This window comes from Hibiscus syriacus, unplaced genomic scaffold, assembly GCF_006381635.1.
Source record: "Hibiscus syriacus cultivar Baekdansim isolate YM2019G1 unplaced genomic scaffold, ASM638163v2 tig00110328_pilon, whole genome shotgun sequence".
NCBI lineage: Eukaryota > Viridiplantae > Streptophyta > Magnoliopsida > Malvales > Malvaceae > Hibiscus > Hibiscus syriacus.
The window spans coordinates 280001-304857 of NW_024062685.1; the positions used below are offsets into that span (position 1 = coordinate 280001).

General features: G+C 36.2%; 4 protein-coding genes across 5 annotated transcripts in view; 1 reads left to right on the forward strand and 3 right to left on the reverse strand.

Moving 5' to 3' along the window:
* LOC120118402 (acyl-carrier-protein phosphodiesterase PptH-like) overlaps positions 1-19912 on the reverse strand; it is a 29304-nt gene extending 9392 nt beyond the window's left edge. The window contains exons 1-7 of the mRNA XM_039138435.1: positions 19532-19912; positions 18971-19090; positions 18788-18841; positions 17929-18092; positions 17397-17573; positions 16549-16783; positions 7067-7068 (exon numbers count right to left, since the gene is read on the reverse strand). Coding sequence (XP_038994366.1) covers positions 16573-16783; positions 17397-17573; positions 17929-18092; positions 18788-18841; positions 18971-19090; positions 19532-19897 — 1092 coding nt within the window. The 5' untranslated portion in view covers positions 19898-19912 and the 3' untranslated portion in view covers positions 7067-7068; positions 16549-16572. The remainder of the gene's footprint in view (positions 1-7066; positions 7069-16548; positions 16784-17396; positions 17574-17928; positions 18093-18787; positions 18842-18970; positions 19091-19531) is intronic.
* LOC120118783 lies at positions 487-2964 on the forward strand. The gene is made up of 4 exons (XM_039138763.1): positions 487-491; positions 566-658; positions 1662-2114; positions 2393-2964. The coding sequence occupies exons 1-4, from the start codon at positions 487-489 to the stop codon at positions 2805-2807; spliced, it is 966 nt and encodes a 321-aa protein (XP_038994694.1). The 3' UTR covers positions 2808-2964.
* On the reverse strand, positions 3392-6091 carry LOC120118400 (protein REVEILLE 7-like). Its single transcript, XM_039138432.1, has 6 exons — positions 6065-6091; positions 5483-5614; positions 5264-5375; positions 5119-5180; positions 4566-4991; positions 3392-4469 (listed from the first exon to the last, which is right to left on the reverse strand). The coding sequence occupies exons 1-6, from the start codon at positions 6074-6076 to the stop codon at positions 3798-3800; spliced, it is 1416 nt and encodes a 471-aa protein (XP_038994363.1). The 5' UTR covers positions 6077-6091; the 3' UTR covers positions 3392-3797.
* Positions 9084-14241, reverse strand: LOC120118401. Of its 2 annotated transcripts, none has more exons than XM_039138434.1 (13): positions 14132-14240; positions 13591-13651; positions 12982-13253; positions 12822-12896; positions 12675-12733; positions 12405-12537; positions 12079-12175; positions 11906-11972; positions 11537-11635; positions 10998-11087; positions 9580-9734; positions 9354-9455; positions 9084-9268 (listed from the first exon to the last, which is right to left on the reverse strand). In XM_039138434.1, the coding sequence occupies exons 3-13, from the start codon at positions 13232-13234 to the stop codon at positions 9121-9123; spliced, it is 1278 nt and encodes a 425-aa protein (XP_038994365.1). In that variant the 5' UTR covers positions 13235-13253; positions 13591-13651; positions 14132-14240; the 3' UTR covers positions 9084-9120. The 2 variants fall into 2 exon arrangements, with proteins under 2 accessions (XP_038994365.1, XP_038994364.1); XM_039138433.1 differs by having other exon boundaries at positions 9085-9268; positions 12982-13261; positions 14132-14241.
* Positions 19913-24857: the final 4945 nt, after the last annotated feature.

The following is a 24857-nucleotide window of genomic DNA, read 5'->3' on the forward strand; positions in this document are numbered from 1 at the left end:
TTGGGATTTTTCATATCATTGTTTTGTAAGAGTTTCTTGCTTACGTATAGTTGAAAACTTCTAATCTCTTTTGGTGCCATGTTCATTTCGTTTCATTTCTTTAGGCCTTGTTGAATAAATGTTCAGGCGCTTGAGGTGAAAGTTGCAACTATGGTGTTGGTGACCCATCAATTGCAGGTATTCTAAGAAAACTTTTGAGCAATAGTGTTAGACTAGGAGTATATTAATTGGGACTTTGATGTAAAGTTCTTTAGAAACCAAGAGTTTGATGGGCACCTTGCACCCAGGACAGTTAGGTCCATCTAAGTGCTGTTTGTTGAATCCTATTAGATGTAAAATTACGTTCCGGAAGCTTCTGTTTGTATTGGTTGGAGAACCTTTGTTTATCGAGGAAGTCTCATTTGATCTCATGTACAAATATAGTGAGCTCAGCTTTCTTTTGGTATTTATCTGAATGCAAAGTATGCTGCCCATTTTAGGGTTCATATGTGGTCTTCTTTCAAGGCCATTTTTATTGTATTACAGGGTTCATATGTAGCATTCGTACAAGGCCTTTATCATGTAGGAAAGGATTGACATTAAGGAGACCTGTAGCTACTCTTCGTATGCTTGGGAGAAGGGAGAGGGGCATATCAGTAAGGCACTCCACTTGTTTATGGTAAGTAACATTTCCCTCGTGATTAAGCAACGAACTCCGTGCTGGTAGCTTGTCCCTTAATATAATGGTTGGTTTGATTAATTTGCATGGTGTATGTGGAAGTGGTGATCTGAAAGGACTAGGACTACGCTTTTAATTTAGCATATTGATTTTATCTCTCTAAGAAAGATCCAAAATGTTTATTCTTACCACGTTTTTCCTTTCCCCAATTTTACCATTTCTTTTAAATAGAAATTTAGAAGTGAAGTTACAAGTTAGTAAAAGAAGGCAGGGGATCAACATAATACAAGCGAGTGTGTGTGAAGAAAATAGGCTATGAGTTATCTCTGAACTAGAATTAAATTGAGGCCTTTTCTTTTTTCTATCTTTTTGCAAGAAAAAGAAGTGAAGGAACAAGTTAACAAAAGAAGTGGTGAATTAAGTATGTTGAAAATGCAGCATAGTAATTACATCTACACTTGGTGCATAAAATTTCAATGAGAAGTTTGTGTGATGTGGTGTGAGGTTGTAAATGAAAAGTTGTTTACTTGTGATTACTGGGTGTTAACGGTGTCAAACATTTCCTGATTGGTGCATTGATGCTATCTCTAACTCTATAATAAATACAGGTCTATCCAAACCATATATTTTTGTTTTTCATGTGTTCTTTCTTCTTGGATGTGCAGTTCTTGCCTCAGAATTCTTAGTTGTTTTCATTTACTCGTGTGGATGACAAGAACTCTTTTGCATGGCATGAAAATAGTAGTAGGCGCAGTGGGTGCCATTCTACTATTCTAAATTAATATTTTTTCTTGTAAAACCAAATTAATTTGTTCTCATCTAACATGCTTCTGCATTCATTGTTCCGGTGGAAAAGGGATGAAGTGATCTCTTTTCTACTTTTTACAATTATTTTTCTTGTGTTGTATTTCGCATTCCTATTTTCCATTCATTTTCTTCATATACTTCATTTTTCATTGTATGCATCTGGAGCATTTAAATTCTGACAGGCTTATTTTTGCAGTATAGGGGCTCAGTCTCGCGGATGGAATGCCAATAATATGAGGATTTCAGCTTTCAAAGGCAGTGTCCAGAGTGATGAATCGGGAGCCAGAGAAAACGAAGGGAATGCTTCAAAGAGTTCTATTAAAGTTTCTTATCCTCCAAAAGATGGTGAAGGGGCCAGGATAGAATCTTCCAAGGCTCATAATGGTCCAGTTGCCTGTGCCTCGGAAACTGGTGAGAACGTTGTGGGATCCCCTGCTATTCAGAAATTATTCAAGAAATGGATAATGATGCTGCGATCACATTCCCCAAGTCAAGTGGTGGATGATGCTTTGGGAGAAGAAGCACCTCCTACGGATGCATCAGAAACTCAAATTGGCACCCAAAGTAATGGGAAAAGCGAGATTCTAAAGATGGTTTGGTGTTATTTCTGGGATTTGAACGCAACAATCAAAATACCCTTGTTAATATTGTAAGTATGATTAACGTGTTATCTCTTTCTGCTCCCTCCCTGGAATTATTTTCTAGCGGCTTGCATGATTTATTACTGTGTGGCATTATGTTGTGATATCAAACGGCTGTGTGTCTACTGTAAAGAGCAAAAAGTGACAACCATAAAGCTCTCGTCTTGATTTATAAGGACTTCTGGTGTACGTCTGATAAACCGTTTCAAAGTTAACTGGTTCTGATTTTGTTCTTTGTCAATCATACCTACATACATCACTAACAGATGCTCTGCCACATGTGCAGTGTTCCGTGGTACCTCGGTGTCAATTTGATATACGGGGCTGAAGTTTCGGAGGACTTGACTCCTCTATGGGTGTTTGGGCCCCTGATCGTTGCCCTTTACATCAAGATGCTCAGAGGCTTGTGTGCGTTTTATGTTTTCAGCTTCAAGCAGACAGTTCAGATAATTAAGAACCTACCTACCTACTACCTCCTGGCTTACAATTATATTGCACGTGGAAAGCTGAAGGAAGATGTACGAGCTCACTTGTGGCAACCCGTGGAAGACATGAAGAACATGGACTACAAAGAGATATGGAGGAATAAGGTGAAAGATTTTCAAGAGTGGTTGACGGAGAAGTACCTGGACTATGTGGAATCCATATGGCCATATTACTGCAGAACCATCAGGTTCCTAAAGAGGGCTAATCTCATTTAGGTTTATAGTTCTTTTGATCCGAGCGAAGTGTCAGGCGAGGTATTAACGCTGAGGGTTTAGAGTTTGAAATTGATTGCAAGGCTGAAAATTTTGGAACAAAGGTAGCAGAGTGCAAACCCCATATTTTTGGAGTTCAAAGAAAGATGATTCAAACCGAGTGCTCACGCACAAACCCCGTCTGTAAGTACTGGAAGATTTGTTTATGCCTTTTGCGATGCCACTTTGATGGTCCATTCATTCCTAGTAACGAATATCTTCGATAACGAAATATAATACTGTGAAGGTAGTTTTTTTTTTCTTCGATAAGGAAGGGTGGTGGTGGTGGTGGTGGTTTGATAATGAAAGAGAAACTAAGGGTATGTATTCGATTGCATCAGATTAATTTTTTTTTTAATTTTTGAATTAGATGAACTGACAAGTCATATTTTTTGATTCAGATTTTATTTTAAAAAAATGGAGTCATGATCTATATTTTTTTTGCTTAATAGTATCCCAGATGTTGGGCGACATGCTTCTTAGAAGCAAAGGTACTAATCAAAATTGCAACCGTTGACAGATGAACAATAGTATACAGCCAGTCAACGTTTATGTAGAAGATGGGTAAACAAACTGTTCAATTTAACAAGGGGAGAAGTTAAGATTACAGGCGTTGCAGTAAAACATGTCGGCATCCAGAACATACATATATGTACATATATATCTTCAACTCGATGCTTGACATGAAAAATCTAGGATACATGATTCTTTCACACACAAACAGACCCCCATGTTGCTAAGGCCATTCCAACTCTGGAGCTATAAACACACCGGACCACAGATGTTAAAACTGCCATTGATCGGTCTGCTTCCCCCGTGTCCACGTGCCACCTGGAGGTAGCTAATATACAGAATGGTATATTACAAACAGGTCAAAATTACCTATAATATGTAAACCAGCACCTGAAGTGATTATTTGTCACCCCCTTACTAACAAAGGCGCTGTCATAGCAACTATGACCAAACTCGGGCTTTCTGCGCTCTCTCCTGCTCCTTGGGAACGGACATATCTCTTTCCCCTAAGCATCTTTTGTATGGCACAAACCCCTTACTACTCTTTTGGGGGTTCATTTTTCCCTCTGGAGAAAGATTTTGGCACTGAGAATCAACAGAATCTGAATTCTTCTCCCTATTTTCTGTTTGACTAACCGAGCCAGTATTTGAACCCGTGGAAGATCTTTCATTCAGAGTTTCCTTTTCTTTCGTACTCTCTTCGACACAAGAGTCTTTACGGGTTTGATTAAATGAAGTAACGTAATAAAAGGGTAGACCTTGGTAAAGAGCCAACCATGGCACAGGAGCATTACCGGTGTATTCTACATGGTCTTTTTTATCTGGGTGGATTTCAGTACAAGGGGATAAACTAGATTTGGAAGGTACCATTCTCCAATTATCGATGACTGTCCCGTTTGACAGATGCAAGTCCAAACATGTCGATGGTAATGCCTGAACAAGTCTCTCACTGTCTACATCATTTCCCTCTACACTGCTCTTAGATGTGTAAGGTTTACCAGAACATTTCACCTCAACTGTTTTCCCAAAAAGCTTAATACTAGTGAAAGGCACATCTACTGTGTCTGCACTTCCTTTGGCACAAACAGGTTCCTCGAAATTTGTATTAGATTTCTGGGTAATTACATGAAGATGAAAGATCAGATTCTAAATTCTGGACAAAGGTCAGTAATAGTTGTTTGATATAATGAAGAAGGGCAGAAATTTTACCAAAGATAAAATGTTCTCCTCAGTTGAATGTCCTGAAACTTTAACAGATGATAAAGATTCATTCTCTTTCTCTGTAGATGTCACATAGTCATTTTCTTTTTCAACAGGGGATGTATTGAGTGACTGTATATTAGTAGTAGTACAAGATGTTGGGGAAGAGCATCTATTTGGTTGCTCCGAGGCAGAAGACCCCATTGCATCGAAAACAAATGCAGACAGAACTGATGAGGGCGACTTGTTATCCTGTTCTGAAACAAAGTGATTGGGGGATGGAGACCTCTCTGGTTGAGATGATGGAGATATTCCTTTGAGCAAAACAACAGATTTACGTGGATATGGACGCATTGGCTTCCTTTTTGGACGAGGAGGTGGTATCTCAATTGGTTTAGTGGAACTCTCAAAGCCATCATTGGATTCACGAGCAACCTAGAACCACAATCGCAAAAGTATGAGATGCAAGTTACAAAAACCTATCTAAAAATGTCTACACATAGCATGTTCAAAAAAGATACAATCATTTTTCAATCAAGAAAATCTTGCAGTGAACTTAAACCTTAGAGAAAAACTTTTGAGCATGACTTCGAATTTGAACAGCAGTTTTCGTGCCTACATGCTCTGCATAAAAACAAGTGTAACTTGATCTGCTCACGGCATAACTGGAAAAGGAATGAATTTGATAATCTCCACTGTGCACTTACCTTCTATTTGGCGCCAGCCACGACCATACAAACTTAAAGCTTCAAGAAACTTTTGATGCTCTTCCTCTGTCCATTTTTCCCTTTGCTTGGTTATAGAATAGGGCTTCCGGACCTATTTTACAGGAAAATTTGAGCATAGCAAGAAAAGATTAACAATTACTCATCGGGGACTGTTAAATAGAAAGGAAAGTAAAGTTAGGCAACACGAAGAAATGGAACCTTGGGTGTTTGGTCATGCTTAAATGAGTAAAGCACCTGCAGTTGGGTCAATGATTCAGACTGTTGGTTGCCAACGGAACAGCATATACCGGATTTAAGAGCATTAGGCGATATTCTGCCTTCAATTTGATCCTATATAAAATTTGCAACAGCATTTTAACAATTAGAAAACGCTCTTCACAATATGGATTATTATATAAGAATTTTTCCATTCTAAAAACAAACCTAACGACACCAAACTACTACTAATCCTTCCCATTAAAGCAGATTCAGGACCGCACATACTTTAGCACATTAGAACATACGACTTGGAATAACCAAAATTAAGATAATACGAAAGAAGAAGCATGCAATTTCATAAATTGCAGTAATCCATAAAAGGAGCATTTTTCAAGGTCCAGCAAATATAGCAATAACAATTAAATAAATAGCAGCATTTGACTCAAATTATGCGTAGTACACACTGAAAATTGGCAGCTTACATTATAACTTCTTCTTTTTATATCTAAACTTTAAAATGAATAAAGTACAATGCAAAACAACAATCCAAGTATAATCATACAAATATAGAACTGCATGTACCTCAGTAGGCATCGGGAGCAACGGATTTTTGCTTCAAATCTTACGGAGCCTAGAATACTCCTGCAACTTCACCTAAACCAAAATCACCCTCAGTATATCTGTATATTTCTTGTATACACATAATTTAATTATCAGAACAAATTCAACAATCAGATAAGACTTTTTCTTTCCGATTAAAAAATTACTAAAAACTCCTCTCTCTGGTATGAAGAGTGAGTCCCATAAGAAGGAAACATTATGAAATGAAAAAAAGTAATATAATCCATGAACAAAGCAGATCGGGCACAAACTTACCAGTCACAACGATAAATCTTGAAAACAGAGTGATCAAGGAACCAAAGGAAAAATTGGATGATAATTGTTAAAAAATAGCAGAAAATTGAAAGAGTCGTACTGCACTGATAATTTGCTGAAGAAGCAATTGTTTCGAGAAATTAAAAAAGAATACAAACAGAAGATGAAGCAAGAAGAATCGAAATTAGATTTGGACGTTGAATCAAGGAACGAAGGGGAAGGGAAGAAGAAGACGGAAGGTATTTTGAAAATAGTGAAGATACATATAATCATGTTTATAAAAAAGCGAAGGGAAGGACGCCACGTCAGATTCAATTCGGATTATTTTATTTAATTCTCCAAGGAAAACTCGAGAAGGGCTTGGAGTCTTGCCGCTGAGAACGCTCCAGTCCTTCGCCACGCGTCGTCTTTCGACATTTGCACTTTCTTTTATTTCAAAGATTTTTCTTCTCCTTTTTTTTGTGTGGAAGATATTGGACCGTGGATGGATAATTGACGAGTGTTGCCTATTTCAGATATTTTTCAACTTTTTACTCCCACGCGCGCTTCGTTTCACTCCTCTGACGTTTCGTCTCTTTTCCACTAGTGAGGGAGCGTGGTTTGCATTTTCTCCGAAAATAGGTGGAGAGTGATATAAAACAATTAAAAAAGGAAAAAATTTATATTAGGGACAGAAAGACGGCTGGCCCTACTGCCGGGGGTGGGTACAGCTGCTCGTGACATAAAGGCCTCAGTGGTGGGGACTACCACACCTCTTCTGCGCTTTTCTGCCATATCAGCCCGTCAACGCCACGCGTACCAACCACAGCCAAACGTCCATGTAAATTTTTTATTTTTAATATGCTTGTAATATTTCATTCATTTGTTTTTACTTCTCCCTCTTCTTTTATTAGAAAGTCGCGTCTCAACTTTTTTTGGTAAAAGAATAAGGTTAGGCACATTCGATCCTAGAAAATAATTAATTACACCCAATTCCTTAAACTATTTAGGCTTTTGAAATTTAATCCTTTACTTTTGTATTCAATAATCTAATTATTCAGCCTCGTTTGAAAATCAAAGTCTATTTTTTTAAATAAATTTTCATTAACATTTTTATATTCTAATATTTTGTTTAAAAATTAAAGCCCACTCGATAACATTCATTTATATTTAACAAAAGTAAAATTGTAGTGTTGCTCTCACAACATCCTAAAGATTGTAAATTCAAGCGTGTGTTGAGATCGTAATAGTATCTGGGGTTTAGAAGGAATATTGTAAAGGATCAAACTTTAAAAATTGAAAGAGAAGGGGGGCGAAAACAAAATAGACGTATAAAAGTGTTGAAGGGCCGTAGATTGGTTGAGCGGCGATGAGCACTAACGGTAGCGTGACACACCATGTGGTGAAGCAGTGGTATCAGTGTTGCGAGTATCAGCCTCTCGTTTGTTGAATTGTTTTTTATTTTATTTTGTATTCCCCACCGTGGAGTGAGGTGGGCCTGGCTCTCGTTTATTTTATCGTATTTCTCTTTGGGTGGATAATTCTGAATGTCTTCTACTCTCGTCATTTACGTTCACAAAAATCCCCTCCTGTACTCACCGTTTACTTTGAATTCTAGGATCAAAGGGTTGAATTTTAATATTATAAATCCACTATAATCAAGAAATTATTTAATATCAAATATTTTCATACCTATTATTTTTGAGTAAAAAGTAAATGGTGTGAGCACATCCACTGGATATGCAAGTGTAGAGCCAAGATTGCGGACAGGGTCTTGTATATTAATATTGTTATACTAAAAGAAGATAAATATAAAATTTCATTAATTTATTTCAATCTAAAACAAAAACAATTTCGTAGGATTCATAACCTTCCCCCCCCCCTGATTGTATGACCTTTTACTAACAAAATAAAATAATAGGAAAAATTGAGAGCCACAAGTTGTGTGGCAGAGGTATTTGAAATATACGATTATTTATTTTTCTTAGATCGGTATTAACAAAGAGGGTTTTAGATTTTTAAATTAGATTTCTTTAAGACGGTCTCTCTGTGTGTGTGCTGTTTTTCTTTTTCTTTTGTCATGAAATATATAAAACTTCATAGCTGGGTCGGTATATCTAACCTCTGGTGAAATTTCCGGATCCTTTAATGCAAATCAGTTCCTAAAATTTGGTATCATCATCGGTTTTGGGTGAATACTAAACTTTTGTAAGATGGTGATGAATGACCCCACATTGCTCGTATATTTGTTTTCTAAAGGCTTAAACCACTACTGATTCTTTAAATTATATGATTATAAACTCTGAATCGGATATGGTGGCTGTCTAATCACCCCCTCCCTCTCGGCTTAAATCAAATCCCGATTGCAGCACGTGATTCCATTTCCGTTTCGCCCGACTACCCGGTGCTTTGCCACGTGATTCCATTGCCCAAGTACCCAACCTTTGGCTTTCTTTATCCTTTTGTTTTTCTTTTCTTTTCTTTTCTCCACCACTCATTTCCCACTTGCTTTGCCGTTGGGTCGTACCTCTGCCAAACTTACACAAATAAAAATTGTATTTATTATTTTTTAAAATATAAAATAAGCAGACATATATAAATAATTATATTTTCAAGTTAACTTTTCTTATAGTATATATGAATATTAAATAATTCAAAAAATGGGCAGAACACAAATCCTTTTCTGCAATGTAGGCTTGAAGCCATGTTACAGCATACTTATGAAATCCACCAACCTTTTACCCGTTCCTCGTACCATTTTGATACAAAGAAACATCAGTCAACTATCTTTTATCAGGCTTCACCTCATTAATGCCATCGTGGCTCAACTGTAGAATCTTATTCCACGGGGGATCCACCGGAGGCAATTGATATTCGTCAGGTTTCAGTGCCAACGGAAAATCCGGTAAACTAGGAGCCGTCCCCATGATTCTGAATAACATTACCAATGCCGAGGTTATCTTGATTAACCAAAAGAATCCACTACCAATTTTGGAAATAGAAACCATGCACTTACTTTTCATGAGAGTAGAGGTCTCGGTTTATCCGGACCTTGCTAGAAGTGTCTTTCGGAATTTTCTCGGATAGATACTTCATCGTCCCCCAAAGAGGTGGATTTCTGTACCAATCAAGAATCTCTAGCTTGTAACCACATTGCTAAACAAAACCAAGTCCACACAGAGAACGCATGCAAATGAAATCGTGATGGTAAGAAGATAATAGTTTGTCACCATCTAAATTACCTGGACAAAGGATGAGCCGCATTAAATACTTCACAAGCCCTCTTACTTTCTTCAAAATATTTATCGGCAGCTTGCAGAGCGGCTACAGCCATACCATGGGATTTCTCTGTGTTTCCCTCATCAAGGATCAAACCATGATAATAATATGCTGCAGCCTGCATTTGTATAAATCAATAACCTTGTGGTAGAGCGCAAGGTTCTTAACCTTGTGGTCGTGGGATCGAGTCCCACGGAGGGCATTTCATAATTCGAAGGTCTCCCACGAAAGCTGCTCTCAACCTGGCGTTGGGAGCAGCCTACTATCCTACCTCCCCCTTACCCCATTACATATGGGAATAAGGGTCAGCTAATTTTTAATAAACAGATATAATAACTACTACTGTTAGCTGATAAATGCAACTTCAAGATAGCCATCACTGCCATCTCCATACGCTTGTGGTAAATGAAACCATGCTCGCTGCACTAATCTTAACAAGTCAGTTTAGGACAAGAAGGTTGGCTCAAATCTAAAAGGAGTTCCAAATAAAAAAAAAAGAATTATATAGTCCAATTCGCCCTTAATTAGCTAATATTATCATACACACCCAACAGCAATACATACTGTAACATCAAACAGTTCTAGGCACCATGTCTAACAACGTGTCATGCACTAATAGTAAAAGGCTAATAGTTACCTATATGTTTGGTCAGACTCGGGTGCAGTGTATTTGAATACGATCCAATTGTTCAACATGAAATTTGTTAACGCAGCTATAGTTATCCGACAAGAGAATAAGAGTTCAGAAATCATCATCCCTATCATTGAGAGTGTTATGATTTGATTTCTACGAAAACTATATCAGTTGTGTGACTGTTTATACAAACTAAAACATGATATTAGCTTTTTTGAGTCTCGAGGGGGGGGGGAAAGAAAAACGTGGTTCAGTTGTCATTTTTCATGATCATCTATAAAAAATGGCATTATAAAACTTTTTCTTTCCTTCTTCCCGCTTGTGTAATTATTATTTTTCCAGGATGGAATCATAAAACTGAATTTATACGCTATTGGTATTACTATGGCCCAGGCCGACTTTAGAGAGTCCAGACACAAATCTCAAACACAAGCCATTGTCAAGGCATTTTGACACAGGTATGCCATAAGAAAAATGCCATATAGAGTTGATCCAAATTCTACCAATACAGATGCCGCACTTACCACTAGGTTTCAACTTTCAACTACTAGTAAATATAGCACATATCTTGATTGATATTTGCTACATTCAGTATATACTGTTATTTGCTTCTTCAAAAATGCTACCGCAATCTCATATTTAAATTCAAGAATGCACGAACGAGAATAACCACATATGACATAACCATGCTTTTGTCCTCAAACCTAAAAAAGAAAAGAGAGGAACGAAACAAAGGATATGATATACCTTGGCTTCAACATATTTCCACTTTACAAAAAGTCGATGCTTTTCACCCCATCCATTTGATAATGGAAGATTCATAATGTTATCTTGAGCCTGTTAAAACAGGGAAATAAATATAAATATATGTTTGAAGATCGGGAACTACAATTTCATTCAGCAAATGGATGATAAATTACAAGATGAATGATTTATAAAACACTTAAGTGAAGATAGAACACAAACCATAATATCAATAGCACAGTAAGTTTTAAGAAACTCTGTTATCAGATTATGAGAAAATTGTCATAAAAAATGCCAGTAAGTGCTGAAAGTTGCGAACTTGCTGAAAGGTTATCAGGGCACCATTAATCTCATTCTTACTACATTTACAATAGTGAATCACCAATTTAACACATGGCTGACACAAAAACTGAACAATTATATATGCAAATAAAATGAACAGGAAATTTTGATAAAAAATAGTAGTATAATTGAAACGAAGACATTGATGCAGTAGGCTGGTCAGAGTTCGAAAAACAATGAAACATAAAGTGCATTGATACCTGCTGCCAGTATTTTACCATCTCACATGCAAGCCTTCGCTTCACAGCAAGGGTAGCCTTGATGCTATCAATTGCCATTCCAAGCTGGATTTCAACACCCTACAACAGAAACATAATATATAATGTAAAAAAACCTAAACCATGAGGGGATAAAATAAAGCCTGCACAATGCCTGTTCCAATTTGTTTTGTGTCACACACATAAAAAGAAAGAAAAGTGCACATGACCAACACTTGATCCCTCTACTAATTTATTCTTTACCATCACGCTTCATTACACTGCATTTTTAATGAGCGGCAATACATATACAGTGACATTCAGAGGAGCAACCTAACAGTCCTTCCATCAATCCAGAGATGAAGTTAGTACCTGCCCTAATGCTTGCAAACAAAGTGCTCGAAGAACACCTTCTGCTAGGTCTACCGGTAAATTTCTCCTACAAGAAAAGCGGACATCAGTAGATTATTACAAGATCTGGAAGCGAGAAAGTCATTGTGAAGATACCAAAGAAAGTTGACAGCCGGTATTTCATCTTTATATACCTTAGTTCAGATGGTAGCTGAGGAAGAACCTGCCTGACAGCACAATCCAGGTATCCAGCTGCCTTCAAGAAAATATCAATAGAAGCTCGTCTCCTTTCTGTTTATTGAGAGAATTGAAGTCACCAGGCACATGAAAATAGAGGTTAAAGCCAATATCAGAATGAAAATCTAAAGTGAGTTGAAAGGATCAACATATTTTCTGCTAATAAGCATTTTAAACTTTTAAAACCAAGTGGGAAAAAGAGGGGACAAAAAACAAAAGAAATAGCATCCAGAAAGAACAATCAGCAATTGAGTTTTCCATTTTTCCCTTCATAACTACTTACCTTCTGATACTTTTGGTTGATGACTATCAGAAGTTCTTGGAAGAAGCAGTAAGTTGGCTTGTGATAATGATAACACTGCCATCAGATGCAATAATGACAACACTTCATACCAAGCATTAAACATGGCTGTTTCCTGCTCCCCCCCCCCCAAACAACCAAAAAAAATTGATTTACTCAAAATATGTATTCCTGAAAAAGTAGGACCAAATAAAGCACCAAACACTAGGAAAAGGCTAGTTGATATTTATAGCTTACACCCCCGAGTCATACCTCAGCATCATCTTCCTGATTAACCCAAATAAACTGTACTTTGAATTGTAGCTGGCTCCCTGACCAGAAAAATGAATCATACTGTTACAACTTGACTTATACTACACTAAACATTTTAAAGAACATAGCATTAACAACATATTTTACCATCTGAAACTAATCCCAGAAGGACAGGCAAATAATCTTCAAGAACTTGAAGAAGATCTGCCAATGCCGAACCCCCTGCATACTATTTTCAACCAAAATATCAGTAAAAGTGCTTACTAGATACCATTTTCAAGGAAACCAGGTTTGGATGTAACAAAACCATGCTGTGTAGAAGCTTTCCTTCTTGTTCTTGTAATTGTAGGTGCTTCTTGCCCAGCCATAACAACTATTCGAGTTCTCAATGCATTAAGGCGCTCCACTAATGTCTTTGACAAGTGACGACCGAGTGGTTGAGAGAAATCAATAGGTTTGGGAGTTCGTAAACCCGGGACATACACAGAAACGTCCCCAATATTTGTTGGCCTCCGCCTATTTCCCCCAGAATCCTTTGGTTTTGAAACCATACATCCCATATCTTGAGAGTTTCTGTATCTGCCAATCTTGGCATAAAATGTCAAACTCTCCAGTAAAGTGACCTATATTCTAGCATGAAAGAAGAGAACCCTAAAGCATGTATCCAATATAAGCCCATTGATGATAAAGCAAACGGAAAAATGGGGAAGGAACAGATAACATGTATTGCAATAGAAGCTAATGAGAGTATGTAATTTGCAAGCCATGGAGAGTACAACTCATTAATTGTCCAACCATCAAAGCAGAACAAGTAGGCAATTCACGAGCTCCATCAAAGGACTCCAACTAGAACTCTCCAAAATATATTTTAATCATTTTAAATGGAAAAATAAAATACAATGATCGGCTTACTCACCTTGTCTCCCGGATCAGAAGAAGATGATCAGATGAGTCAAAACTCTAGTAGCTTCTGCATCCGACAAATGTAAAAAACTTAAAATTACTCCTTTAAATGAAGGAGGGAGAATGAGTACAGAGAACAAACCAATAAAGCTAACGAATCACGAGAAAGTCATGAAACTTGACAATTGTCATTAAAAAGTAGTCAAGTAGGTGATAGACTTTTTCATTCTAAGAAAATTTAAGATGCTTTTATGGATTTCGCATGCGAAATTCAAAAGAACAATGTGAAACTGAAGAATTATGAATTCAACTCACAAGCAGCATCGATAATCATATCCATAACAAGAGACCATTTTAATTATATTTGAATTTACTGAAAAGGATTGCGGATCAACGTAGCATCCCCGAAATTTGGGAAAAAAAGCAGAAAATCAATGATCGAAGAGAACTGAAAGCTATAGGTTCAGCAATCTAGAAGGTTGAAGAAAGTTCTGGACAAGGATACATATATAAATAATAATAATTAATAACCTGGTTCTCCCACCATGGGTTTAAGTAGAGAGTCAAAGTCCAATGTCCAAACCCTAGCAGTAGCAGTACATGCTTATTATGATGAGTTTGGGTAAGGAATTCTCAAGCGATTGCGAGGTAACGGTGATGGGAACTGAAGAGAGAGAAGGGGGGGGGGGTTTGAGAGTTGAGACTGTAAGTGAAGGTTAAGTTCGCGGCTTCTAATTGGGTTATTTTTTTTAATTTAAATGTTTGAATTAATTATTATATAATAGACGGTAAAAAATGTTTCATAAACGAAATAATTATTATACTATAAATTTAAATCGAAGTTAATTTAAATTTAAATACTCATGATTCAAACCCACGATGTTTAAAATATTACTATAATATAAAAAAAATAGTTTTCTCTAAAAAAAACTTAGTTTCTGCCGCTCATTTTTTTATTAATTAATTGTTACATTAATTTTAGTGTTAGTTACCTATCATCTGTATTTTTTATTATCTTTTTCTTTTTTATATCGTATATTTATTTTCTTTTTTTATTCTCAATAAGTCTTTATTTGTTGTATATTTTCATATGCATTTATGATATATTTTCTTTTGTCTTTTTGCATGTTTTTCGGTTCTTTGGTTGTATTTTCATTTATTTTACGGGTTGATTTGACATCGCTATGACTGATCAAGATGTCACTTATTTGATATCTTGTGTCTTCCCTGCTTTGGACCTTCGAATTAGATTTGGATATCCGCTTTGTGTTCGTTGATAGTTTTTCACGTCGCTCGAGTTTGATTTACGGTTTGTAGGTGATCTTTCAATAGTTTAATCTCCTTTTGTGATTCGTTTATCGATACGATTATATCTATTTATATCTATCTTTGTTCGAGTTTCTTGGTTAATTTTTTTTTTCTGGTGCTTATGTGATCTTAAGTTGTTAGTTTTGTTTCAATGATTATAGAAAAATTTTCTAATTATATGTTTAATTTACTTTTGTAATTGTAATTTTTTATTATAATTTGAGATATTTTTTATTATAATTTGAGATATTTTAATTGCTTCTTTCAAAAAAATATTACTATAATATATTAATAGTACCGATTAAGATTGGATCAATGAAAATTAAATTATTTTGAGATATTTTTTGAGTTTCAATAATTTCAAAAAGGATGAATCATTTTAATATTTCATATTCAAATTAATTTGCGTGTTTAAAAATATTCATATATTAATTATCGATTGCCGGTTATTATTTAATATACAATTTAATTATCATATCTCTTTGCTTTAATCTATTTTTTTACTCACAGGCCAGGCCACAAGTAGGGATGGCAAACAGGCGAGTCGGATGCGGATACCCCCTCCCCATCCCCATACCCACCTAATATTTTTCAATCCACCACCCGCCCACCACCCATGATGGGTACAAATTTTCAAATCCACACCCGCCCACGCGGGTACATTTTCAAATCCATCCCCACACCCACAACCCACTGGTGACGTACCCGTCTAGACCTGCCTGAAAGCAAACTTAAGTTATATATAAGCAACAAACATAAAAAAACATGTCCATTAAGAAACATAATAAAATAATCCAAGGATTATTTTAGTTAAGTGTTAATATAGATCTTAAAGTACATAAAACACCATAATAAAAGACATAATTAAAGTTTAGAAACATAAATGACAAACACATAATATTTTTGTTCTTTGACACAACATTCTAAAATTTCAAGCAATGCTTATGACATCTGATACTCGAGTATTACAATCATCATTCTCTATTTCCTTCAATTGAGAGCGCTCCAATTTAAATTCACTACTACCTACATATATAATAGAAAGTGGACGAGCGGGTAGATATTTAACTGGGCGGGCTGATGTGGGGCGGATGCGGGACGGGTAATGTCTTAAACCCATTACCCGCCCACTACCCGCGACGGGTATCACTTTCTAAATCCACACCCGCCCACTACCCGCTAAAATTATACCCATCCCCGCCCCAATTGGAGCGGGTGCGGTGCAGAATCCGCGAAACTGTATCCGTTTGCCATCCCTAGCCACAAGTGGGCAAGTGGTTTGTGCATTTTGGCAGTGACGCAACATAAAAAGTACATTTTAGCAAGGACTAAACCACCAGCTAGAAACGCAACATCCTCTAATATACTTATTTCTCGGTACACGTTCTTGCATCGTGTAAACAAACCTTGATTGCAAATATGTAAGTTCGACCTATTTAACTGACTGCAATAGAAGCGGGGAGCAAGCAACTGTTGCTCAATCACTATCTCAAACTCCGATTTGTGTTGAAATCTTTCAAATATTGCATAAACGGATATGTATCAACTTTGAAACCTATCACAACTTCAAGTACCACAAGTTTTTATGTCTGAACTCCTCTAGGACATGGCACTATCAGGCCTGAGTGTAAACTTGGTCTAGGCGATTTGACCCACCCTCAACTGTGTAAGCGTGTCTATGTTTTTCCTAAACTAATTTATAAAACCTAGCAACCCAAGGTGCGAGTTGAGTGTTACTCGGGGTTCTCGGATTTACGGCATAATAATCAGACCAATAGCAAGGCATAACTTTGGCAGCAAATTCCCCATCCGAATAAATGCAAAATGGCAACCAAGTCTCACCTCCATTCATCCTTCTTTTCCTCTCTCTTGGGTATGCCAACGGTGCCTGTACATATCTGCAAAAATGATTTCCCATATTCAAATCAAAACTTTGGTAATATTTAAATCCTCAATTGCAACTTACAGCTCACCTACATGCTACAGAAGGACGAAAGATACAAATGAAATTGACTAATAACCATAACTAATAGCAAATAAGAGAGACAACTTTCCTGAAAATGGTTATAATGCCCAACAATCATTATTTTAACAGCTTCCCCATTTGAAAACTGAAATCCTCAACAAACTCTAAAAAGAATTTTAATGTCAATTAGTGTTCCCCAAGGTTAACACAGAAGCTTCTAGAATCGTACACCAGGCAAAGGAAGAACTCAAAATAGAACAGCTATTTTCTGAAGGTGGAGAACAGCCAAACTTGGAGAAGAGAGAGAGAGAGAGAATAAGAGAGAAATCAGATGATTGTGGTGTGAAAAAAAATGTGAGATATACATCTTTTCATTACCAAAAAATAGGATAAAATATGAAACCATCCAGTTCAAAATAGGAATGCAGCCAGTAACTTAAACAAAACTAGTCTTAGTATACCATTCCTAACCACAGAAATTGTATTTAATAGAAAATTTTCAAGAAGAAACAATAATCTGGTGAAAAATGTGACTACATTAATACCTGATACCATCCACTATAGCATCCCAGCAGAAATGTGTGTGGCCAAACACATGACATGCAAAGGAACTACTTTCAACCCCGTGTATAGACCTTATACGATCCTCAAGCCAATCAGAGCCAATGACTTTTGGGAGGTTTGGATAGAACAACATTCTTTTCTCGGGACACAGCTCTTGCCTGCATAAGAATATCACAAGAAACAGTTACACCTCACTCAATGTATTTGTCGAACCAACAATACAAAAGCCTATTGCTCACACAGTTTCCACCATTCTAATCATCTTTGCAAACTTCACTCATTTTTTTATGCTGACATTTATATACTGCACTTGTGGGGCCATTTTCGCCTTCACATCTACCTACCTATTTGACAAAAGTATTCTATACTGCTTTAAATTGTCATAAACTTCATCCCATTTCTCTCACAATACAATGTTTATGAACCTGATAAGGAAACTATCCTTTTCTAGCCACCATTAGTGCATTACAAAATACGAAACAAATTAAGAATTTAAATAAGCGTGTAACTAACCTAGGAACAAAGTGAGAAAATGTAATTATTTGGCTACAAGTCCTCTGGATCTGCTTCACTGTAAGCTGGTTTTTTTCGTTCATCGTATCAAAGTATAAAGAAAGAGAGGTGTCCCTGTTTGAAAGGTTGCCAGGCCACTTGCATGCGTGATAATCTTTACATGCCTATGTATATTAAAAACACATCTAAGAACATCTCATACCCCACCAGATGAAAATCAGAAAACACTAGATAACAAAAAACATAAAATGAAGAAAGAAATAACCAAGGAAAGAGAAGGTAAAAAATGAAACAAGCAATTTTCCAAACCATTAACACAACAAGTAACTAGTAGATGGAAGATGATGGAAAGCAAGAAATGGAGATTAACACAACAAAACTTGTCATAAAATACCATTGACCAGAATAAGTACAAAATCAATCTACATTGGGCTAGAGAATATAAACAAAATCAGCTATGCATAACGTGCTAGATGTCTTTGTCAAATGGAATGAAGAGTAAGAGCTAAGGACACAAGAATCCCATGATACCACACAATTAAAAACCTATCGTCTGTAATAATTAACAGCAGTCATCAATATCATTTATCAATCAATTGATCTTTATTAAATAGCATTGGCCATACCAAGTCATTCACCTACATACGTAAAAAACAATCTACAATATGCTATAGACTATAAATAAAAATCAGCTATGCAGAATGTGCATCTTCCTCAAATAGAATGAATAGTAAGGATCAAGGACAGAATAAACCCACTATACTATACCATTAACAATATATTGACTGTAATAATAAACAGCATTGATCAATATCAGTGAGAGATGACACTTCAAAGCTTTTTAATGAAAGTGAATCACCATATCCAAAGATGGAATTCGAACACCAATAATGTCATCCTCTCTATCAAAGCTCTGCAGTTGAAGAGAAATGCAGAACAAACAGGATTACTATTAGACTATATTTCAAAAGGGATAACTTTCAAATAATCAAGCAAACAAGGACTAAAAGAATTTACAAAAAACTATTTGTGAAGTAATCACCTCATGGTACCAAGAAAATAAAGGAATAATACCCAAACCATCTATAACAACCGGATTGGTTTCAACTCCAAGTTGTTTACATGCATCAAGCAATTTGTTCAGCTTCTCAAGTGAATCAAGCTGGAAAGGAAAATCACAACTGTAAGGGAAATATTATATAACCAGCAAAGAAGCACAATGCAACAAAAACAATCATGGGGGCACTATAAACATAGAACAATGAAATTGGAAAAATAACATTATATCACACAAATCATCAAATTAATAATGAAATCTTTATAATTTAATCAGAAATAGGAAACACTATAACATGACAAAACTGCAAGTTGCTTCCAAAATGGCAAGAGACATGCCTCAAAACTCATTAGGTGATAAAATTGCACATTCTAATAGGCAAACACTGGATAAGAAACTAAAGGAGGAGATGAGATTGTTGAACTATAATGTAAAATTGCATATGCAATTGCAAATGTAAAATACACATAACCATATCCATAAATGCATCTATATATAGGCATGCTAACTTCAATTTCTTTCGTAATATGTACATGTCTTTCTTACATCTTCTGCCTCCCAACGACACCAAAGATCATGGTTTCCAGGTACAAAAAAGACATGTTCAAACCTTTCCTTCAAGAGAGACATGGTCAAAACGAAGTTATCATAGGTCTCTGCTACATCACCAGCAACAAGAAGAACATCTTGGTCATGCCTCTTTGTAGACAAATTCCTCACCCATGCCATATTCTCGGGATAGTCTGTATGCAAGTCCGAGAGCACAAAAACCCGTAGGCCAAAACCATCTTTCTTTGCAGCAGATACTACCTGAGGCCTTTTAATGCAATCCCTCTTTATGCATCTCATATACTTTTTGGATGTTATCTTCTCACATAAAGAGTATGAAGATAAGCTCAAACATGAGGCCATGAGTGTTGTTCAGTCTCAGGGATTGCTTTGATTTACCAATAATCCAGCTGATGATCGACAAGCAGGTAAGCACAAAGCATTAGCTTATTTATTGCCTTACAAAGGTTGAGCATCTATCCATAATCAAATACAAACTCCACCAACCAAATTAACTAACTCGTAGATTGGCTAAAATCAAAACATGCCTATGAGTGCCAAAGAATTACTAAAAATTTCTGAGTAACTGATTTTTTTTCTGACAACATTAAGCAGAGACAAAACACGCGTACTATAATTGACATCCTATATAACTAAACCTTGCAATTGTTCGGTTATTACTTCACATTTCAGCACTTTCTAAAGGGGGGGAAACATGTACACAAAACGCAGCTCAGCTCAACCCAACCGTGGAAGCAGTTGACCTTTGCAAACATTTTAAAAGAAGTAAACTGGAGCTCATATATGGATTTTGTTTCCAACGGAAGCTAAATGAAAAAGTCCTCTTCAGATAATCGTTATTTTGGAACTACTCTTTTAAAGACTTTATTCATAAATCTGGAGGATTTTACACATTTTCTTCGAATTAGAGGTGCAAAATCTGAGACTAAACCCCGCATATAATCCGAGGGAATGTTTGCAGGTAGAATCATAATGGGCATTGAATTGAAAAGAAAAATTGCTTACCTGCTTTCCCTCCCAAGACTGCTCCTCTCTGATCCAAACGAAGAAATGAAGGAACTCGGAGGATGAGTAGAGTCTTGTGGAGCGGTTTTCTGACATGAACCGTCCGATCTGGTGTTTCCGTTATTCATCGCTGGATCCAAATATTATGTTTGTTAATTTTTTTTTTGAAAAATATGTTTGTTAAATTGGATATGAGACAAATAGGCACGATCCGGTTAGTTTATTTATTTATTTATTAATATGTTGATTTGATTTCTATTTTAATAATAATAAAGGAGATCGCAACGTTGTGGTAATTACAGAAGTATTAAACTACTCAGTTATACAATGAAGCTATGGGAAATGGTGATAGAGGTTAGGTTGAGACATGTTACTAGGGTTTCGGAAAACTAATTTGACTTTATGCCAGACAGATCTACTACGGAGGCGATTCATTTACTTCGACGGCTTATGGATAAATATAGGAGAAAAAATAGAGATCTTCACATGACGTTCATTGACCTTGAGAAGGCGTATGATAGCGTACCCGCAATACGATTTGGAAGACATTGGAAACGAGACGAATCCCAACTACTTATATCTGGGCGATTAGTGATATGCACTGTAGATCTACTACATACGTCAAGACTACACTTTGCGACACCAAGGCATTCCTGGTGGAAATCGGACTCCACCAGGGGTCGGCTCTTAGCCCTTACATCTTCGCCTTGATTATGGACGACATCTATTGTGCGACACCAGACGGTGTTCCATGGTGTATGCTTTTCACTGATGACATTGTCCTAGTTGTTGAAACAAAAATTGAGTTGAATAGTAGACTGACTACCTGGAAGATTGCTTTGGAAGAAAAAGGTCTAAGTATCAATATTGAAAAGACAGAGTATTTATGTTCAAACTTCAGTGGGAACCAAAAAGATGAAGATGTAGAAGTATGCATCGAAGGACACGTTCTCCCCTCAAAAGATTGTTTCAAGTACCTAGGGTCTATGATACATAATGATGGGGGTGTAGATGATGACGTTACACACCATATAAAGACAAGATGGCTAAAATGAAGGGCTGCTACTAGAGTTTTGTGTGACAAGAAGGTGCCTTTAAAACTTAAGGGAAAATTTTATAAAATGACAATAAGACCAGCGCTGCTGTATGGATCAGAATGTTGGGCAATCAAGAAGGACCACGTAAGGAGGATGGAGGCCGTAGAAATGAGAATGCTTCGATGGGCATGTGGTAGGACTCTGTGGGACATGACACCAAACTCTGCAATTAGAATGTCATTGGGGGTGGTGCCTGTATCCGAAAAATTGAGGGAGGGAAGACTACGGTGGTTTGAGCATGTCCTTAGGCGACAACCGTCAGATGCGGTCAGGAGGGTAGAGTCGATTACAGTCGACGGTGCCAGAAGGAGATGACGACCAAGGAGGAAGTGGGTAGACTGCTTGAGATCTGATTTGAAGGATTTAGCCCTTACCGAAGATATGACCTCTAACAGGAAAGTATGGAGACTTAAGACCAGGGTAGCCGAGTAGTGTGGGTCACAACCATAGGGTGTAGCATCTATGTCTTCTTTTTAATGCCTTTGTAGTAATTTTCATGACTTCTACTTTTTATACGTTTCTGTCATTGGAATTTAAGAAGGCTTAGAACTAGGGTAGCGGAGTAGTGTTGCCTTAGTTTAAGTTTTAACCCATTTGACTTTGTTCCTTCTCGTACCTTACTATCGATGACTACTGTGTATAATTCTCTTCATATTTCCTCTTTTTAAATTTAGTCGGGACTTAAGTTTCTGTCTATATGCATGCAAAGATTTTTACGCAGGGATTTATTTTCAGAGATTACTTCCCATTACAGACGTGCATATGAAGACTGTTCAACTATGTATTTATTTATTTATTTATTTATTTATTTATTTATTTATTTATTTATTTATTTATACATGCATTGTATTTTATCTTTATTTTTAATTTTCTGACTGCCGGAGGTCTTCCACGGAAGCTGCTCTCAACCTGGCGTTGGAGGCAGCCTACTACCCTACCTCCCCTTACCACATTGCATATGGGAATAGAGTTTTGTTGTTGTTAATATTATCTCAAAACCTAAAATTCTCAAATTCTTAAATTTCAATCCCTAAAATACCAAATACCCAATCTCTTAAATTCATTTGATCGATTGTGATAATCAACTGTGGAAACAAACCCCTTAACCATTTGATCGGTTTACTGTTTGAATTTTGGCCTTTTGGCCATAAAAATTAAAATGATGAAATAAGAGGGGAAGGGAAGCACACGTTTTTTAATAATATTTTTATTTTTTAAAAAAATAAATATTTCAAAATTCTATATTTGTAACACGTGTCATTTAACCGGGGTTTTAACGTCCGTTAACATTGAAGCACTTAAAATAATAATGTTTATAACGTCAGACACCATAATGTGAAAGTAGCCATTAGCCAAGACTTGTTGTACACATGGTGTTGAGTTAATCGATCGATGGAATCGGCCAAGAGGGGGTGAATTGGCAATAAAAATTTTGGTGGAAGTTTTTGCAGAAAATTGAAAGTAATTGCACAGCGATTTACAGTGGTTCGACTTTATCAATCAAAGTCTACGTCCACTACCTTAGCTATCCACACTAAGGATTTTCCAACAAATTCACTAATTTGTTCTTTCTTTTGAGGCCAAAGAGATAACCTTACAACTCCCTCAAGAATATACCCCAATTCTTGAGAACACTCTTTTCTCAAAGAGAAGATTACAAATTTGCAAACTTACAAGAAAAAACCTCACAAGGCAAATATGTTTGCACAATTCTAGAACAAAGAAAGAACACTCAACAATAAATACAATTGAGCACAATAAGTTTTCTTGAAAGCAAAATGAATATTGAATGAAAAATAGGCTTGAAATGCTCAAACTTGAGGTTTGATGCTTTCTCTTTGATTCTCTCTTGATTCTAGTTGCTTGATGTTTCTTGTTTTGATCAATGGCTTCTAAGCTAGTTTAAATACACCTTGAATCACTTCTGAACGTTGGGGATGATTAGTGGAGTCAATAGAGCCGTTATTGTGTGAAAACAATTAATAAAACTGGTTGGGAGCGTCGGTGCATCGATGCATGACCATAGTGCATCGGTGCATCATTGTAAAATTCAAATATTTTAACCGTTGGAACACTTAGTGCATCGGTGCACCAAGTGTGCATCGATGCATAAAATGCATTCGATGTTTGAAAATAGCCAGAGTGCATCAGTGCATTGCTTGTGCATCGATGCATGAAATGCATTCGAGGTTTTAATAAAACCCAAGTGCATCGATGCATAGAGAGTGCATCGATGCATGAAATGCATTCGATGTTCAATTTATTCAATGGTGCATCGATGCATGGATTGATGCATCGATGCATGCCTTTGAAAAATTGATTTAAGGCTTGACTTTGGTTCAAAATACTTTGTGAAAATTGTTTCAAAAATAGTTTAAGTACAAATCACAATTTTACACATTTAGTAAGGATTAAAATTGATCTTGAAAGACTTGGAGTAATAATTTGATATCTGATTAATTAATTCGAATATACCTTAGAAAATCATTTATTAAATCTTAAAATTCATTTAACTTAATTTGTTATATCGAAATATCAAAATGTTTTCAACAATCTCCCTCTTTTTGATATAACAAAACACTTGAGTAATTTTAAGATTTTATTTGAAAACTATTTTGAAAATCAAGCTTGAAATTACTCCCCCTTACTATAACATTTCTCCCCCTTTAAAACATTTTACACTTCTCCCCCTTTTTGTTAAATCAAAAAGACTCTAAAATAACTTTACACAAGGTTTTGAAAAACTTAGCCAATTTATATTTAGAAAATTAAAGATTAAGCTGCTAAGATCAAAGATCAAAAGAGAGATTAGCCATTAGTTTCATAATAAATATTCATAATAAAACGTGAAATGACATAATTGGTCATAATACAACTAATATGTAAATGATGCAAGAATTAAACCAAACCAAATATATATAATAAGTTCAAACAACCAATCATTCAACTCCAAAAACAGTAAAATGTTTAATCAATCCAAGTTTTAAGTTTAATCTCAAATACAATCAAACTAAAATAAGTCTAATCATCCATGGAAGTATTGGGAGGCGGAGGAGGAAATCGGGCTTGCATCTCAAGAGAGAGAGCATCCATGCGTGCAAGCAGCTCCCTTTGAAACTCCATCTGATGAGCTTCCAAAGTGTATAAGCGTTGATTTACTGCTTCGTGAGTAGCATTCAAGTGGGATTCAATGGAAGAAT